We start from the raw sequence: 14,605 nt of genomic DNA, 5'->3' as shown, positions 1-14,605 counted from the left end.
TATAAGTATAGAGTTAAGCATTGAGCTCTGAGCCATGTATTTCCTTTCAATGTAGGCATCCCTTATAGGAAGTGCAACCATTGAGAGACAAATATGCACCTATGTCCTGTTCAAAATTACTGTTAGGCATGAATCCATTAATTTCCTACTTTATTTCCTCTTTTTCTACTCCAGAGAGACACATCTTACTTGTAACTTTTCTACTTACAGGTTAAAAAAATTAAATGAAATAAAAATCAGCAACACGCGGCAGCGCTGGGGGCTATAGGTGCCCCCAAATTTGCCTTAATCGCTCTATAGCCGCCCCTCTCAGCAAAAAGGTCAAATGTTACGTAGAAGTGAGGGTGGTGTGCTTCTGCTCTGCTGCTGGTGGCAGCGCTACCTTCAGAGCTGGGTACCCGGCCAGCAGCTGCCGGTCTCTGGCCAGACACCCAGCTCTGAAGGCAGTGCCGCTGCCAGCAGCAGCTCAGAAGTAAGGGTGGCATGGTATGGTATGTGCGTGTCTGTGTGTGAGTGTGTGTGTGTTATATGTATAGTACAGATCCCCCCAATTTTCTGTCTAGCTCACCTCAGCTCCCCACTGGAAAGAGGCTGGCACAGTTCCTACAATCACATATCTGAAAATATACAGGCAAAAATCCTGTCTTACTAGCCTTTGAACTTTGCTATTAAACAAGTATATGCTTTTATTATGGCACTCCCTCCATGTTGTTTAGTAAAAGCTGATTACTCTTTCTGGTAACATTATTTATTATAATAATACTTTCTACCTGATAAAGGATCCAGGTCACATTTCACAAGTAAAAATTGGAAATTTAGGCCCTAATCTCTTATCCATAGTTAAATTGATATTTCTTATTCTCAACATGTGTGGTTTATTTTGAAATTAACTCAGAATAAACTTTAGAAATACTTATAAAAGTGCAATATTATAAGCAAAAATAATTTACTAATCTTACCTACCTTTCTTCGGGAAAAAATAACTTTGTACAAATTCCTTTAAAGATTTCTTTAAGAATGTAAAAGGTACACAGTTAAAAAATCATGGGTAAATCCTCAGCCTTATATTATTGTACCTATGTTACCACCAACAGTTTAGATTATAAAATCCAATTTGCTTTTCCCCATCTAAACTCTGGGTTGTTTTGGTTTTTTTTTTTTAATTTCCCTCATTTTGGACAATGACAGTCAATTGAAATCAGACTCACTGTCAGTTTCAATGTTAGGATTGCTAACCTTGCAGGCGAGTAAGCAAACATTTGTTTAAAAACAACCATGTCAGCTGGAATTGGGGAGGAGGGGAGGGGGAGGAAAGAACAAAGAAACATTTCTGATGTGCATTTGGTAAAAGCTTGATTTTACAAAATCTAAAGTTTGATATAAATTTGAGATGAGAAATTTAAGATCCCAGACATGACTGTGGCCAGTATTTGACGGATTCCCTTCAATTATTTCAATGATTGTGAAACAGGATCCAGATATACTGTACATTTTATCCAGGACAGATATCATCATAACAAAAAATATCAGAGCAACAACTACTATGCAGAGTCCAAATGATCCAGTTTCCTGAAGTTTGGCATTATTAGCACGGAAAGTTACAGTAAGATAAAATTCAGCTCAAACCTTCTCCCAGTGCTTCATTGTTCCTAGGGTTCCTCCCTCTGGGTCCCTCATCCCACACTCTACATCCTCTTCATCTAAATAACCATTCCCACTTCCCTCATGCCCAAGTGCTGTAAATAAGATAAAGTACATTTACATGTTTGACAAATTAAAATTGCAAAAGGCTTCTGTCTAGTTTTGCTACGTTTGCATGCTGGGTCTCCAAAAAAGCTCTGTAAAAGTAACCGACTATAATTGAAGTGCTTCTTTGCATGCACTACGTAGGACACAAAAGTAAGTCAGCCTTTTTCATTTGCAATGGATTGATCTTATTTTCCTTTATACAAACCAGTATTTCATTGGTATAATTTCATAAGTATCATTAAGACTGATCTGGAAGCCTACTTTCGCCGCCTCCGACTCAAAGAATACTTTCATGATAACACTGAACAGCGCACTGATACACAGATACCCTCCCACCAACAACACAGGAAGAAGAACTCCACATGGACTCCTCCTGAGGGTCGAAATGACAGTCTGGACCTATACATAGAATGCTTCCGCCGACGTGCACAGGCAGAAATTGTGGAAAAACAACATCGCTTGCCTCATAACCTAAGTCGTGCAGAACGCAATGCCATCCACAGCCTCAGAAACCACCCTGACATTATCATCAAAGAGGCTGATAAAGGAGGTGCTGTTGTCATCATGAACAGGTCTGACTACCAGAAGGAGGCTGCCAGACAACTCTCCAATACCCAATTCTACAGGCCGCTTTCCTCAGATCCCACTGAGGAATACACTAAGAAACTACACCATCTACTCAGGACACTCCCTACACTAACACAGGAACAAATCAACATACCCTTAGAGCCCCGACCGGGGTTATTCTATCTACTACCTAAGATCCACAAACCTGGAAATCCTGGACGCCCCATCATCTCGGGCATTGGCACTCTCACTGAAGGACTGTCTGGATATGTGGACTCCCTACTCAGACCCTACGCCACCAGCACTCCCAGCTATCTCCGTGACACCACAGATTTCCTGAGGAAACTACAATGCATTGGTGACCTCCCAGAAAACACCATCCTAGCCACCATGGATGTAGAGGCTCTCTACACAAACATCCCACATACAGATGGAATACAAGCTGTCAGGAACAGTATCCCTGATGATGACACAGCACAACTTATTGCTGAGCTCTGTGACTTTATCCTCACGCACAATTATTTCAAATTTGGTGACAATATATACCTCCAGACCAGTGGCACCGCTATGGGCACCCGCATGGCCCCACAATATGCCAACATTTTTATGGCTGACCTGGAACAACGCTTCCTCAGCTCCCGTCCACTCATGCCCCTTCTCTACCTACGCTATATTGATGACATCTTCATCATCTGGACCCATGGGAAGGAGGCCCTGGAAGAATTCCACCATGCTTTCAACAGCTTCCACCCCACCATCAACCTCAGCCTGGACCAATCTACACGGGAGGTCCACTTCCTGGACACCACCGTACAAATAAGCAATGGCCACATTAACACCACCCTATACCGAAAACCCACCGACCGCTACGCCTACCTTCATGCCTCCAGCTTCCACCCCGGTCACACCACACGATCCATCGTCTACAGCCAAGCACTGAGGTACAATCGCATCTGCTCCAACCCCTCAGACAGAGACCAACACCTACAAGATCTTCACCAAGCATTCTCAAAACTACGATACCCACACAAGGAAATAAAGAAACAAATCAACAGAGCCAGACGTGTACCCAGAAGCCTCCTGCTACAAGACAGGCCCAGAAGAGAAACCAACAGAACTCCACTGGCCATCACCTACAGTCCTCAGCTTAAACCTCTCCAACGCATCATCAGTGATCTACAACCCATCCTGGACAATGATCCCTCACTTTCACAGACCTTGGGAGGCAGGCCAGTCCTCGCCCACAGACAACCTGCCAACCTTAAGCATATTCTCACCAGCAACCACGCACCGCACCATAACAACTCTAACTCAGGAACCAACCCATGCAACAAACCTCGATGCCAACTCTGCCCACATATCTACACCAGCAACACCATCACTGGACCTAACCAGATCAGCTACAACATCACCGGCTCATTCACCTGCACATCCACCAATGTTATATATGCCATCATATGCCAGCAATGCCCCTCTGCTATGTACATTGGCCAAACTGGACAGTCACTACGCAAGAGGATAAATGGACACAAGTCAGATATCAGGAATGGCAATATACAAAAACCTGTAGGAGAACACTTCAACCTCCCTGGCCACACAATAGCAGATGTAAAGGTTGCCATCTTACAGCAAAAAAACTTCAGGACCAGACTCCAAAGAGAAACTGCTGAGCTCCAGTTCATTTGCAAATTTGACACCATCAGATCAGGATTAAACAAAGACTGTGAATGGCTATCCAACTACAGAAACAGTTTCTCCTCCCTTGGTGTTCACACCTCAACTGCTAGCAGAGCACCTCACCCTCCCTGATTGAACTAACCTCGTTATCTCCACACTGATATATACCTGCCTCTGGAGATTTCCATTACTTGCATCTGAAGAAGTGAGGTTCTTACCCACGAAAGCTTATGCTCCCAGTACTTCTGTTAGTCTCAAAGGTGCCACAGGACCCTCTGTTGCTTTTTACAGATTCAGACTAACACGGCTACCCCTCTGATATTAAGACTTTCATAATTTAACAAGAATATTTATAAAAAGTAACACCTGTTTTGAAATGTTATCAGGTCAGAACAGTAGTACTTTACACACATCTTTCACTGGTGTAAATGATTACACAGGGTAGATGGCATCAGAAAAACAGATCCTCTTTCTCCAACTGAACTCTCACCACCTTCTACAGCTGCTGCCCCTTCTCAGTTGCATCTCAGCCACAACATGGCACACCTTCTATCTCTGACCTCCTTGGGTATGTATCCGACCTACTTGCTACATTTGGGCGCCAATTCACTGTCACCAGCCCCACTTCTAGGTTGCTGGCCTCCATATTGTTCCTCTCTGGCTCATTGCCTCAAATCCCAAAATAATCTGTTTCTACCCTATGGACAGATTCTAAGGTCACTTCCAGGGAAAATGAGATAAATCAAACACAGGGTGGGCTGTTTCTTGTAGCAGTGAGGTAGTATGGGACTCAGGGTTAAAGCCAGTCCCCACTCACCTTGTTTCTCCACTGTAAGATATCCTGTTTCATACCTTGGCCTGCACACATTAACAGCCTTCTCACAACCCATGAAAATTAGCTAGTTCCCAAGTGTCATCCAACCATTAGCTCAGTTCCTAAGGGTTAAAGGAACTGCAAAACTTTGCAGTCTCTGTTTTGCATTGCTTTGTCACAAATCACATCAGGAAACTGGATGTTCCCTGAATATTCAGTAATATTAAATTTTTGTTAAATCTATTAACAGTCATGAAATAACACACTGCGAATTTGCACATTTGTACAAGTAAACAAAGTAACAAACTTTCTAAAAATAAATGGCAGTTATTCTTTAAGCACATATTGAAACCAGTTAAGTATACAAAGAAGTATCCTCCTCTGTTTGTCTTTGTATTTTCTGTACTGTCATCAACTTCCCTTTGGCTATTGTTCTATTTCCTTTTACACGGGACAGTCTAGCATGGTTTCAGGTCTTATGTATATGTGCTCAAATGTCACTCATATTTCCTGCACATACAGTGCTGTGTCCTATGATCAAGTGAAAAGAAGGTCAGTGCTTACTAGTTGTTTCAGTCAGGTTAGCTCCCAGATCTCTTAGAACTGCCTGAGTCCTAATGCTGCAATGGCAAGTTACTTTTTATGAGCTTGGTCAGCAGGGTTAAGTAGGTTGGCAATTTATCATCTCCTAAGCATTGCAAGTTTGTGTTATTACTGCTCCCAGGATACCACAGCATTGCTTATCTAGGCTTTTGTTACATTTCAGATGGATTAGCGCCACACTCTCTTTGGAGTCCTTCCAGCCCAAAATATACACTAGCTACAACTGAACTGATTCAAATTGCCTATGCCAGGATTTGACTAAATAACTTCTCACGCTTTACTAGTATTGATAAATTTGCAGTAGCTTCTAGTTAAATACTTCATTAATTTTTAAATGTTTGTGAGCGTATTTAAGATATTACATTAACTCAATTCATCTGCTTTTAAAGAATTTATCATGCTTTACTGTGGTACCACATCCTGTCTGCTACTGATTTATCTGTTCATGAAGTTCATCATGACTATATGCAGAGCCTTGTTATTATCATTACGTATTTTATTGTGATTTCTATGTTATCCCTAAAATACAAAAATAAAACCATCTTTATTTCTGTGTCAATATTAGAAGTAGCTTACATCGCAATCTAATAAGTGCTCAGATATTGCATGGAACCTGGAGGGAGCAGCATGGGTTGCATGGAGGAAGTGTTTGAAAGAAGCACAAGGAAATCAGTCTGTAGGAATGTTAAACTCCAGTTTGACCAGCTGTTTAAATAGTAGCTTTAATAAAGAACTATTTAAGTTTAATAAGAAAGGAGTTCTCTGAATCTCTTACCTAGCATGGTATATGAAATACTGTAAGTTCCTAGACAGAGCAATAGTCAACATACTGATACAGGGCTTGATTTTCCCAAAGGGTCTTCTAGTGTGAGTTCTTACTCCTGAGTGGAATCCCATTCACTTTAATTAGACTTTTGTGCAAGAAAGTGTCTGTTCAGGACTGTAGTTTCCAGCACTGAAACCCCTGCTCATGTCCAAAAATTCAGCTAGACAATACAAATAAATATTTTAGGCTACAGCTTGTTTAAAATTAGTTAAAGTTAAAAATTTTATTAAAAAACTACAAATAGTCATCCAGCTGACTATCCACAGCTGAAAATTTTGAAGGCCAGGGTTCATGCTTAATTGTATTTATGGATGATGCAAGTTTTAGAGGGCCAGGCCTAATAACAAAAATGTCCTGTTTCTAGCATCTAGGTGGGCACTGCATTCTCACCTACCCACAACTTCTGAGTAGAGAGCATGAGTCCAGCCAAGTAGTTACAAAGAGTGGATGATCAACGAAAGAGCCTCATATGACTGAAAGTAACACAGTCTAGGAGTAGATAGGATTCTTGTAAGGCCCAAGATTGTGGACCACATGGAGAAAAGCCAAGCAGATACTTGCAACTGATGGAGAAGCTATAGATTTTGCCAGGCCCTCAAAGCAATTTTCCCTGCCCATCAGCAACACCTCCAACTTTCCCATGCCAAGCTATAGCCAGCTGGCTTTCTTTCAACTTCTAACTTCTGCCAGGCATTGAGAAAGCCTAGAAATAACAGTGTCTAGGTCAGAATAGAAGAAACAGAATTGGGTGTTATCAGCATACAGATGACGCTGCAACCCATATTTTCTCAGTCTCCTTTGATGGATGTTGTAGAGGTGATAGGACTGATCTGTGCAGGACCTCACAGATGAAAACCCTTGTGTGGAGGAACTAGCAGTTACCCACCATCACTTTCAAGGAACAATCTGAAAGAAATGTGAAGAATCATTCTGTAACAATCTGTCCATACCAGGTAGGTCATAAAATATCAGCAATGATCAATAGTGATGAAGGTAGCTAGAAGACCAGTTTGAGAGCCCTTATTGGCAACTGAGTACTCTCAGCACCTATCTGAAGGCATTCAGCTTCAGTAGGAGCAAGCACCTAGAGAATAACAAAACTGTAAACAAACAGCATTAGATGATAAAGGACAAACTGGTCAAAAGACCATACACAAAAGGTGATAATAAAAGGTACCATGTCAGTTGGGTGAAGAGGAGATATCCACTGGAATATGTTTTTGGCTTTGTTTTATTTAAAATATGTATTAATGATATTGCAAAAGAGGTAACTAGCACATTGAACACTCAGAACATACGAACTTGGGAGGTACTGCAAGTACAAATGAGGACATAAAAATAAGGGGACCTAGAGAGATGAGATATAAAGACAGAAGATAACAGAACTACTCGTGAGATGCAAACATTCATCCTAGGGAAAGTAATCTAACAGAGGTTCAGTGGGAGGCTGATATTTGGAAAGCAGTAAAGCAGAAGATAGCAAATTGGATATGAGCTTACAATATGATATGTTGGCAAAAATTCAGTCTGAGTTTGGACTGTATACACAGACTGTATATTGTGTCAAGGACTTGTTAGGAATAGTTCTTTTATATAGTAGTGAGTCCTTTAATAAAGCTAATGTTAAAATTATATAATACACAGGTTAAGGAAAGAGGGTCTGTACATTTGGGTATAGTGCTTATATTATTTAAAGTACAAAGGTTGGCTTAAATGTAATACAATATATACAGACAGTTCTAGGCCAATTCAACATCAGAAAAACATCAACAATAAGCTTACAAATAGTTACTAAGGGCATAGGAAGGGACTGATTTAGAATGAAAGACTCAATGAAGAACTCAAACTGTACAGCATAGCTAAATAATGATCACAAGTATTTGAAGGGTGTAAGTACCAAGGGGAAGAGGAATTGTTTAGGTCTAGCACACTTTCATATGACCTATCGGGAAAACGTATGGTGCCTTGTTAGATAACTATTCTCTCCCCATTATTTCTTCCTCCTCCTTCCCCACATCTCCCATCCTCCAACTGGACAATCAGTCGAGGAAAGGAGAAGGCAATAGGAATAGTTCTGCACAAACCCAAATCCAATCTTCTAGATTTACCATCCCAGGGGGTGGGAAAGTTTTTGTTATCATCATGACCAATGCTAGGGTTGCCAACTTTTTATCACACAAAATCAAACACCTTTGCCCAGCCCCCTGCCCCGCCCCTTCTCTGAGGCCCTGCCCATGCCCTGCCCCTTCTGCAAGGCCCCGCCCCCACTCACTCCATCCCCCCCTCCGTTCATCGCTCACTCTTCCCTACCCTCACTCACTTTCATTAGGCTGGGGCAGGGGGTTGGAATGAGGGAGGGGGTATGGGCTCTGGGCTGGGGCCGGGGATGAGATGTTTGGGGTGCAGGCGGGAGCTCCGGACTGGGACAGGGAATTGGGGAACAGGGGGGTGAGGGCTCCGGCTTGAGGAAGAGCCAGGAATGAGGGGTTTGGGGTATAGGAGGGGGCTGTGGGCTGGGTTAGGGGTTGGGGTGCGGGGGGAGTGAGGGCTCCAGCCAGGGATAAAAGGTTTGGGGTGCAGAAAGGGACTCTGGGCTGGGGCAGGGTGCGGAAGGGGGTGCAGAGTCCTGGCAGCGCTTACTGCGGCTCCGAGGAAGCAACCACCAGGTCCCTGAGGCCTCTCGGCACATGGATGCCAGGCGGCTCTGCATGGTGTGCGCTGCCTTCGTGCCCGCAGGTCCCGCCTGCCGCAGCTCCCTTTGGTTGCAGTTCGAGGCCAATGGGAGTTGCGGAACCGGCACCGGGATGGGGGCAGTGCATGGAGCCTCCCGGTTCCTGCCCACCCAGCGCATAGAGGCCGCAGACACCTGACAGCTAATTCCATGATCCATGCGGAGCTAGGGAAGGCAGGAAGCCTGCTGCGCTGCCGACTGGACTTTTAACGGCCCAGTCAGTAGTGCCGACCGAAGCAGCTAGGTGCCCTTTCGACTGGGCATTCTAGTTGAAAACCGGACATCTGGCAACACTAATCAATGCCCCTTCTGTTGAATGGGAGGGCCTGAAAATGGTGCATAAGTGAATTAGGCCTTTTCACTATGTGGAAAATTTAGTTGTCTGTTATAGGCATTTCCCACCGAAAAATGCCAGTGAAAAAGAAAGATTAGATATTTCCTGAAAAACTCATAAACCTTGTCCACATGGGGAATTGGCCCTGTTATCAGCTAATGGAGGAGCTACATTAATGCAAATGCCTAATGTAGACAACTTACCGTGGCTTGACACCAGTGTGAATTCCACTAATGTACATTTCAGCTTGCTTTGTCTACACTTTGGGATGGCATCGAGCACCAATGTAGCCATGCCAATCAGTGGTTAAAATGTGGGCTAAATCCAACTTCAGACTTTGGGAAGTGGTACTCCACATGAGGGAATTAATTTCATTGTTATGAAGCACTCAGATACTATGGGGATGTATGTGGTATAAAGACGTAGATGACATCACACTTTGATTAGATAGAAACAATTCATTTATTCAAAATAGGTAAATTGGAGACCAAGAAAAAACTGAATCGTCCTATTGTAAACTTAGTGCAACATCGCTATTACAAAATCATTGTAAATCTACTACAGGATCGCTACGCTTTGTGGTGTCCTCTGATGTATTTAGTACAATTCACATCTGGCACTTTGGTTGACAATCTCAGTAAAAAGGTCAAGGAACAAAGCTGCCTGTTGACAAATATGTCCTTTTATGACTGAAGGTGGATCTTTAGAATATGTCTGAAGTAGGGGAGTATGAAGAAGCATAGTCCCTGTGTTGTATTTGTTCTGTGGAGATAGGATCTTGGTTTCCAGTGCTGTCAAACTATCAAGATAGTTTTAGAGTACTGAAAAATCACTTTAAAACTAAAAATAACAAAATGTTTAAAATCAAATTCAGTCCTCTCTGCTTGCTTTGCCTTCATGGCTGTACATCCTAGACCTGATCTATTTTAATGTTGCCCCCTGCCCTCTCCACTCAACCTACAATGTAGTTTTGACAACCTCAGACATCTCTGTGCCTTCTTCCATGCTTGGAATGCCCTTCTCCAACCTATTCATGAAGCCACCTGTCTTGCCACATTCAAATCCTTCCTGAGTACTCACATCTGCTACAAAGCTTATTAGCACACGCACAAACACACACACACATACCCCAGAACCATAAAGATTATGATGTGTACATGCTTTATCGAGTAGCAATATGATATTGTTATTGTCTCCTTGCCCCCATTTCTCCTCTCTTGTTGATCTGTTCACTCACTTGTTATGTCTTGGTGAATTAATCTTTTCAGGGCAGGGACTGTTTTCATGTGTATCTAACACAATTTTGGGGCTCAAAAATAAACAATAACAAAAACATTTGAATGCATTAAACAAATGTTAAAGATTAGAATACAGAGTACATTAAATTATTTATCCCTAGAGTCGAAATTTCCCAATTCCACATCTACTAACAACAAAGAATGCATTCAATTTGCCTGTAGCATGAAGTTAAATTCAAATGACAATAGAAATTAGCTCTTTTATGGAATTTTATGATGAATATACAGGCTGTTTGACTCATAGCCACAAAAACAGTCATGAGATTAACTCAGCTTTTTAAACAAAGCCACGTTCTGTCACAGTTTTTAGCCATTAAATATAAACAAAGACAACTACAACATATAACTGGGAGGCATCAGAAGGCAATTTTATAGTGACACTAACATACCGCTATGTAACGACTTAAATTTGCCAACATGTTTCGGACAGTAAAAGTTAAGTACTTGTAAGTGTGATGGTAATTTCAACAAATGCTGTGTTGTTATTTCATAATTGTTGTTTCAGCCTTGGCATACCAATTTAAGAGACACTTAGCTGACAGCTTAAGCATGATACCCATTGAACTATGTTGGTATTGCTGGAAATTAATTTCATACTCCCTTTATTTCAGGCAGTTTCTATATCATGATAGTGCTTTGCTATTTTAATTGTATCTATTACTTCCTTGTTATACTAAAATCTACTTACAAGTACTTTACAGCACGTTCAGTGTTTTGTCATTAGGTCTTATAGCCATTGTACAACTACACTAAATGACATGGCCCCAGTCTCAAGGAGCGTATAGTCTAAAGACTGGAAAATGACCCAGTGGATAAAATAGACGGAACTTACAAGTACCTGTACGTAAATTAAATTTGAAAAGCTTAACACTCTGTTCTTAACTTAGGCCCTCACTCCATAAGGGGAAGAGCTGAGGAAAAGTCTGCCTGTCTGCCATTACTGTACTGACTTTAATTGGTTTTTCTCACAACTCTAATAGTGAAATGAATTTGTTTATATCTGTGAATTATTTAAAATACCACCTGCCTCTCAGTCCAGGAAAATCAATGGCAGTTAGGCTCCTTCTTCAATGAGGCAACTCTGAAAATTGTACCCCTAGTTTTTGTTTAGAACTACAGGATACAAAATAGCGACAAACTGATTTTAAAAAGTAGTGATGGAGATACTGCATATTAAAAATATTATGCCACATAAATATCTCAACATGATATTTAGTCTGATCCCGTCTTACTTCTGACTCTTCTAAGAGAACAATGTATTATGAACTGAATGTCCACCCTGAAATCATTTGATGCCTCTCCTAGTAAGGGTGCCCTGACAGACTATCCCTAATCATATAGCACCTTATTTTCAGCCCTGAAATCCACACACATCTGCACATTTACATTACAAGAACATTACTGCATGTGCAAATCCTTGATTTGCTTGCACACCATGTCTAGGTGGACATGCATCTAGCCATGGGCAAACTGCACACCCAGTTAGAGGTTTCCCAGAATTGTGCAAGGGAGAGCTTCCATAAGGTGGCATCAAGCCCTTTGTAACCCCATCCTTTCCCACTCAGGCATGTGAGCTTGGGGAAGAGAGAAAGAGCAGAAAGCTCTGCAGTTTCTGCAGCCAGAAACTAAGCTGGTAGGAGCTGAGACAACTAACTGCAGCAGGGATCTTAGGATGCTGATGATATCACCAGTGTCTGACTGTTTTTACAGCTTTCACTCTGAATATTTTTTCCCTCTGATGATTGGGCTGTTTGGTACAACAGCCTCCCAGCCCACACAGTCTCTTCATTAAACCTCACTCCATGCTCCTCTCCTCCCCCCATTCTGTTTTTTCCTATCCTCTCCCTTCATTGTCCCCTCTCAATTCCTTTGTTCTCCCTTTCTCAGTTCAACTAATCCCCTCCTAACAAAACACTACTCAAAAAAGTTTACAAACAAAACAATAAAAAATTGTGACACCTGGAAATCATTCCATTGTTCACTGTTTGTGTGTTATATTTCTCCTCTTCTTCCCTTTGTCTGTAATTTCTGTTTAGATTATGAACTCTTCAGGGCAGGGACTGTCTCTAATTCATGTCTAAACAGTGCTTAGTACAATGGGGGCCTGATCTCAGTTGGGAATCCTAGGTGCTACCATAATACAAATAATAAATAATAATTTCTCCAGGCACGTATGAACAGAAGAGAGTGAGCTGTTTTTTACCGTATTTAGTATAAACCACATACCAACATAACATGCTACTTTTGTATGAATATTAATGAGCATACAATATACACTGCATACTATACACAGAGACACGTTTAAATATAAAATATCCAATTTCCTTTGTAAGAAACATTAGTTTTACTCAATTTCCTTAATTGCTAATGACAGCTTTTCAGAGTGAATTATACATAAGTGATTTGTTTCCAGATGTAAGGCGTGAAATAAACAAAGTACCTAACACTGATTCTGGATGTCCTGGTATTAAGTCAGAAAATAACTCTATCCCTGTTTATGTAGAACATTTCGGTATTGAATTTTAACGAGTAAATGTAAAAAGCAATGAGGAAGATTTCTACCAATGACAAATATGTTTGCAAATTGAAAAGAAGGGAAGTACTGAGCAATAAAATAGTTATAATAATCCAATAAAATATAAGATACCATCTTGGTAATTAAAACTGTTTCACATCAAATAAATTTTGCACATTCAAATGTGAGAAAAAGAGGACTGAAATATACAAAGAATGTTTATAACAAATGACAAACAATTCTGCAACTGAATTTCATTGGTCCTTCACAAATCATTAATAACAATCCCCCAAACATAAGCATAACAGCTCACATTGGTTTCTGGACGGAAAGGATTATTGCATTAGGTGTGCTCTAATAAGCATAAAAACAGAAGCCACAGTCCAATCTGTAGGAGGATATTTGCTAAAGAAACAAATCAGTTTGGTAAATGTTCAGCCAGGTAAAAAGTTCCCACTCTCCTCTTTCCCCCTAGAATATTGTTAATTAGGCAACTTCAGTATTACATTCAAATGACTAAATTGTAATATATACATATTATGCATATTTAAATCACAAAGTATTGAAGGGAAAAAATCTGATTCCTACCAGTTTGGCTGAGTTGAGAAGTGCTGCGGCTTTTTCGTGACAGACCCACAATCGCTACCATCTTTGCGCCGATGCTGGAGCGTCGTTTTTTGCCACTGGTGCCCACAGTGCCCACTGCTGTGTCAGACTGGCTGCCATCATTCTTCTCTAGCGTGTACATGTCCCCGCCGATGCTGGTGCTCTTAGTCATGTTCTTTCCTGAGGTGCCCATCTGTCTGCTTTGCATTTTGGATGTAAAGACACTGTCAGCCGATGGATGGACAAACAATGTAGACAACAGAAGAGTAAAAAGGGGAAGACAGAAAAGGAGAGGTTTCAGATGAAAAGTTTTGGGAGATTGTAGGGGCAAAGCAGCTAATTCACACAGGTGGGGTTTTGCTTTTGTTAGCGGTAGAGAGGAACAACTTTAATTGTCAAATTCCTGCTAGCACTTTATTGGTTTTCTCTCTTTAACCATATACTTCACTTGTTAAACTTTTTTTTTAATTAAAAGACTTTCCTTCTATTTATGAAAGTTCTTAAAAGTACATTATCTACATATAGCATAATGATAAATACACTTGTATACCATTTGTAAATGTAGGGAAAACATCAAATTACACACATCTGTTCCTCCAGTCTGCCACTAGGCAGATTCTGCAAATCAGTTAAGCAAAGATTACCTAGGCCAGGCAAAAGAGGCAAAACAAATAAAGCATCAAAAGAGTCATCTGTAATGTCATTTTTCAGAATCTGGTGCTGCAGAATCCCTGAGTAGAGGAGTAGTTTTTTTGCACTAGATTCTCTTTCCTGCGTAGGCTCTTTCTTGATTCTAAAACTTATTTGCACTATATTGACATTTGTTTATATTATCTTATAATTGCAAGTGATCAGCCTCTCATATAGATCAGTGATTCCCAAACC

At 41.0% G+C, this 14,605-nt stretch overlaps 1 protein-coding gene across 23 annotated transcripts in view; it reads right to left on the bottom strand.

Annotated features, from left to right (window-relative positions):
- Positions 1 to 14,605, bottom strand: part of RIMS2 (regulating synaptic membrane exocytosis 2) — a 782,248-nt gene that overhangs the window by 55,921 nt on the left and 711,722 nt on the right. For 21 of the 23 annotated variants that reach the window (XM_065585993.1, XM_065585982.1, XM_065585999.1 and 18 more), the window contains one exon: positions 13,703 to 13,944. The exons of the other annotated variants lie outside the window; for them this stretch is intronic. In XM_065585993.1, coding sequence (XP_065442065.1) covers positions 13,703 to 13,944 — 242 coding nt within the window. The remainder of the gene's footprint in view (positions 1 to 13,702; positions 13,945 to 14,605) is intronic. 23 annotated transcript variants of the gene reach the window in all.

Source organism: Chrysemys picta, chromosome 2 (genome assembly GCF_011386835.1).
Source record: "Chrysemys picta bellii isolate R12L10 chromosome 2, ASM1138683v2, whole genome shotgun sequence".
Lineage (NCBI taxonomy): Eukaryota > Metazoa > Chordata > Testudines > Emydidae > Chrysemys > Chrysemys picta.
This window is presented reverse-complemented; position numbering and strand designations above follow the sequence as displayed.